The sequence below is a fragment of the Mus caroli genome, chromosome 11, assembly GCF_900094665.2.
Source record: "Mus caroli chromosome 11, CAROLI_EIJ_v1.1, whole genome shotgun sequence".
In the NCBI taxonomy this organism is placed as follows: Eukaryota; Metazoa; Chordata; class Mammalia; order Rodentia; family Muridae; genus Mus; species Mus caroli.
The window spans coordinates 96,519,644-96,525,140 of NC_034580.1; the positions used below are offsets into that span (position 1 = coordinate 96,519,644).

Below are 5,497 nucleotides of genomic sequence, written 5' to 3' on the forward strand. Positions count from 1 at the left end.
AAAAAAAAAAAAAGAGCTAGAACTGAGAACCATAGTGAAGAAGGGTAGGTTTGCTTCTGTGGAGCCAGGAGATGCCAAGGCATTTGGTGGCCCTGTGTCTCCTGTCAACACACAGTCACCCAGACATGCCTTCCAGTCCCCTCACAGTTAAGTGCACTGTTCTCCACATAAGGGCCAAGGAATACGGTGATTTTGATGCCAAGCCCCCTCCCTCTGGGATGATTCACCATCTGCCTCTGACATTCAACTTGAGCTCTCGGATGGAGCATGAGCCTTGGCATGTGCACACATGCACACATGCACACGTGCCTGGGTGACTGCTTGCTGCCCCAGGAGAGAGCCACAGGTCAAGTTTCTCTCTTCTCAAACGTGTAGAGCGGGTATCTTCTTTGGTAGGATTTTGAAGGATGTCCCGCCCTGGCCAAAATCCATAACCTGATCCAACTGGCTGAATAGCTGCTGCCTCAAGAAAAGAGAAGTTGTTGGCTCTGGGTACGCAGAGAGCAAGCCAGTCTGACTGCATCAAGAGGCAGCTAACCCTGTGCCTCGGGCCCAGGTTGGGGCAGGAGTGCAGAGCAGGTATCTTATGAAATAATATCACCCTGGCTGCCACCCGGGAGAGAGGGTTCAAGGAAAACCACATTTTGTAGTTGTGCTATAATTAGAAAAGACTGACGCCCACCCCGAGACTCACAGGCACCCACACCAATAGTGCTAGGCATAGATGCCAAGGCTTGTGTGTACATACATCTCCCCATGGTGATGCTCATGCAGTGATACACGCCCCCCGCCCCAGGGGCTTGGTGTGAGCCAGCATGTAGACATAGACGGACTCAATCAACCGCAGAGTGGACACACAGCCTTTCAGATGTCTCTGGAACACTAGAAACTGTATGTATGAACTGGATGTCACGTACCATGACGAAGAGTGAAAGTGAACACACTGAGATCTCCACCCAGGACGAGCGCATGCGCACTCTCCCTCACAAAACCAGATGCATCTGACTCTTGAGATGACCAAACAGTCACAGAGCAGTGAGTAGAGCCCTCCCAGGGGCACATGCAGGTGCACACACATGCACATATCAATGGATAAAATAAAAACTCAGAGGTGAGGCCCTACACCTCCCTGGGGGTCTAAAAGCAGTTAGTGCATCCTGAGGGAGGGGGGAGGCATTTTCCTTAGTGGTCTGGCTATGTATGCCCACAGCCCGTCAATCACCTCTCCTGAATGCACACTCCTGCAAGAAACCTTAATAAAACCCACTGATGAGAGTAAGAAAGAAAGAAAGAAAGAAAGAAAGAAAGAAAGAAAGAAAGAAAGAAAGGAAGGAAGGAAGGAAGGAAAAGAGCAACAAAATGTGGAAGTAGACAGGGGATTATTTGGGAAGAGGAAGGGGACCAGCAGGAGGGGACAAAGTGGGGTAATGGAGGAAGAATACCATCAACACATACATAATACGCAAGTATGAAAATGTCACGAATCTAAGTATGGCCCGGGGCTCCTCCTCCCCCTCACTGGAACCTCTCCCACACTTCTGGGCTATCTGGGGCTATACTGATGTTTCAGCTCCTGCCCAAGCTAGAGAAACCTCAAAGCCCAATAGCGGAAAAAGCTTCACTATGCCCCCTTAGACCCACTGTCTGGAAGAGGTTTCCGGAAACCTTTACAAAACAAAACAAAAGCGACCAGGCAAGCCAGATATAGTGAGTGGTGCATGCCTATAATCCTAAGACTTTTGTGGCTGAGACAGGATAGCTAATTTGAGGCTATCCTAGGCTGCAGAGTAAGTTCAAAGCCAGCCTGAGATACAGCAAGGCTTTGAAGGTGCTGGGGTGAAGGGGGGGCAGAGAGAGAAACAAAAACAAAAGGCATGACAAGACCTTAGGTGAGGAGGCCAGTAGGGGGTAGGGACACAGGTAAAGCAGGGTGTGGGGGACTGGTCTGGCCCTAGTGTCCAGGCTGCTGCTCTGCAAGGAGCCTTCTGGTCCAGTCTATCTTCTCTCCACCAAGGGGGTAACAGCTCTTCAGCTCCATCCAGTGCTTCCCCTCCCTTGCCCTTAGAGGAGGCGAAGGCAAGATTTCCTATAAGAGGTCTTTAGCTCAGGTTCCCACCGCACATTTACCCAGATGTGCAGCACCCTTGAGGGCAGACACTCCAGCTGTCCTTTCCCCTCCTTACCCTTTGTTCTCAGCCGCAGTCCAGGCTACATAGGACTGGGGTTTGGTAGGGAGTCTACTGACCTTGGGTCCCCAGCCTCTGGGCGTCACTAATAAGAGGGAAAGAGTAGGTAGGGTACGGGAGAGGGCGACCCTTTCCTGGAAGCCTCTGAGATCCGTCCCCACTCGCCAGCTCAGGCGATCTCAGTACTCACCCAAGAGCATCCTCAGCCTTTGAAGACACCACAGAGCAGAGCGAGCGAGCGCAGAACAAACCCAGCCAGAGTGACAGAGGGAACGGGGATGTGAGGGGCAGGAGGGGAGGGCTGGAGGGAGGGACTCCAGTTAGGCTGGAGAGCCCTGTTCCCCTTTGCCAGAAAAAGGGGTGCCTGATTCCTGATTTCTGAGTCCCAACCAGAGGGAGATGAGCAGAGTGGGGTCTTTGCCAAGCTGTGGGACTGTGAGGGATTGTGGAAACCAGGGATAGAGAGTAGAGTGTGACCTACTCACCACCCCCACCCTCCTCCTGTGCCCCAGGCTCCCTGTCTCCTGCCTCTTCTGCTGAAACAAAGGGCTGACTTTGTCAGCAAAGACCTCCAGGAACAGGTACCACCCTCACACACTTCACCCCTGCACTGCGTGCCTGAACGCGCCCCTGCTCTGGACTTGCTGAAACCCTTATTTAGACCACAGGTCTTCTTCCTCTCCTGGACATCACCTTATAGTCACCTGCTTTTACCGAAGGGGACACAGGCTCAGAGAAGTATCACAAAGGGTTGCTACTGAGATAAGGAGGGAGCCCAGGTTAGCCCCTTAGACTTGTTACCTCCTGCAGTGCCAAGAAGGAAGTGGGGAGGGCTCTGCCAGATCAGCTAGAACTTCTGATACCACCTGTCTGGGTCCAGGGTCCCCACCTCTTCTCTCCACTGTTACTCCTTCCTCCCCTTCCTGGGTGCTAAAAAGCTGGCTCTCCACTCACCTGAGCACCTGGTGGCTGCGCAAGGCGGGTGGGGGGTTGGTCAGGAAAGGGGAGACAGTCAGGCCACAGCTGGGATCTAGTCTCGAATTCCAAACCCTGTCTGTGCCCAATTCGGCCCCCACCCCTTCAGCATTCTGTCTCCACCAGATAATAACGAGTAATCGCAGGGCAGCCAACACCTGCGCCACAGAGCAGGTCTAGCGAGGAGCCGACAGCGGCTGCTTCTTGCTAGGAAGGGGCTCTGAGGGGAAGGAGTTGTTTGTGTGGGGAAAGAAAAGAAACTCAAGCCCATTAATGAACCCGCCCAGAGACACGGAAGCTCTGTCTTCTTCCAGGCAGACACCTAAACTAAGCCCCCTAATTCTCTATCCAGACAGCCTCGCCTCTCTGGGTGGTCTGGGTGAGGGAAGGCAGGTCTCACCTGGGGGAAGAGGATGTTTGTCTGTCTTGGGAGAATGTAGGATAGGACACTTCTGTCTCCTGTCACCCAAGGAGGAGGCAAGAGGAGGCACTAGCTGGGCTCAGGGATCTAGAGGGGAATACTATTTCTTTGAAGCTTGTACCTAAAGGTCTCAGAATGATAGGGTGGGGGTTGGGGGAGGGCTCAGTGAGGAGGAATCAGCAGCCCAGAAAGATGCCGATGGGGAGGACAAGAGGAGAGCTTCCGGAGCCTCCTGGAGGGACTGAAATTAATCCATCTGTAGGGAGCTGTGGACTACAGTCACTCATCAAGCCAGTGACTCATGCATGACCCATGTCCTTGATTTCAAGGGCCCAGGGTACAGCCAGAGGCTTCAAAGTTTGGACAAGAGATAGAGGGCTGGGGAATCTCAAGCATGTTAGTGGGGAGTGCGGAAGTCTCAAGTCTGACTGCCACAACTGCAGCCATCTTTGCCTTGGACACTGTTATAATCTGAGTCATCTCTGTTTGTCTGTCCATCCCAGTGTCTACCTTACATTCTTCGTCCACGGTTCCTCTAGCTATTTCAGTAGGACAGAGCTTAAGTTATTTCTGAAGTCCCTTCCTGCCCTGTCAGGTGCATAATGGAGGATGAGAGAGAGGACCTTGGCTCACTCTAAATTAGAAAATGCCCAGAGTCAGAGGAAATGGCTGGCTTTACGAAGCTCCCCTCCTTTAGCCAAATAGAGGGGCAGAAGACAACTGGTGGGTCCCCTCCTTCCTTCCTTTTCTTTTCTTTTTAAATTTATTTTTAAAGATTTATTTATTTTATGTATATGAGTACACTGTTGCTGTCTTCAGACACTTAGCAGAAGAGGCCATCAAATCCCATTACAGATGGTTGTGAGCCACCATGTTGTTGCTGGGAATTGAACTCACGTCCCCTGGATGAACAATCAGTGCTCTTAACCACTGAGCCATCTCTCCAGGCCCTTATTTAATTATTTATTTATTTAGACCCAAGGCTTCACTATGTAGCTCTCTGGCTGTCTTAGAACTCAGTATATAGACCAGGCTGCCCTCAAACTCACAGAGATCCACCTGCCTCTGCCTCCCGAGTTGCAGGGATTAAAGGCGTGCATGACCACCATGCTGGGCCTGGCTCCCCACTTTTAATTGAGATAACACAGAACAGAGATATGGCCAGAGAATCATCATGAGCACCTGTAATCATCATCTTGCTGAGTCTACTTTCTCAGGCCAACCCCCTTTTCCATTCATAAACACTATGGACCTTGCTCTGTCTGTCTCTCTGTCTCTGTCTCTCTCTTTCTCCATGGTTTTGCTATATAGATCTGGCTACTGAAACTCTCTACATATAGTCGGCCTTGAACTCTGAGTAAAACCCTCTTGCTCTTGCCTCCCAAGCGTTGGGATAAAAGGCATATGCCAACCTCTCTTACATACTGGCTGTTCTCTTTAGCCAGGGTAGAAGGTGGGACTGAGGCAGACACCTGGAATCAAAAGCCAGCTATCTGGCTTTGGGGATGCTATTCTCTCTGAGCCCCCACAGTCCGGTGTATAAAGTGAAGGCTGAACATCACCATCTGCCTGATCTGAAGGGGGGAGGCTTCCTGCTGGGTGTCTAAGAGCTTAGTGAGCAGTTTGGTTCTATAGCAATGCTCAGGATAGGACAGCAGAAGGCCACAGCTCCTCACGCAGGTGTCCCAACTCCCTGTGCTGCCCACAACATCTGGATTCGAGCCAGGAAGCTGTGCCTACACTTTTTGTGTCTGCAGTTGTTGAAGAATGGATTCAAGTAGTTTAGGGTGTGGTGAGTAGGGTCACTGGCTTTAGCCTCACAGCTCGGGGTTCCCAGTGACCACACCTGAAGTGTGGAAGTAAAGGATAGCCCAAGACACATTCCTACAGTCTGACAGGGCCTCCTGTGTGGCAG

At 51.5% G+C, this 5,497-nt stretch overlaps 1 protein-coding gene across 1 annotated transcript in view; it reads right to left on the minus strand.

Moving 5' to 3' along the window:
- Znf385c (zinc finger protein 385C) overlaps positions 1 to 2,535 on the minus strand; it is a 22,279-nt gene extending 19,744 nt beyond the window's left edge. The window contains exon 1 of the mRNA XM_021178375.2: positions 2,377 to 2,535. Coding sequence (XP_021034034.1) covers positions 2,377 to 2,386 — 10 coding nt within the window. The 5' untranslated portion in view covers positions 2,387 to 2,535. The remainder of the gene's footprint in view (positions 1 to 2,376) is intronic.
- Positions 2,536 to 5,497: the final 2,962 nt, after the last annotated feature.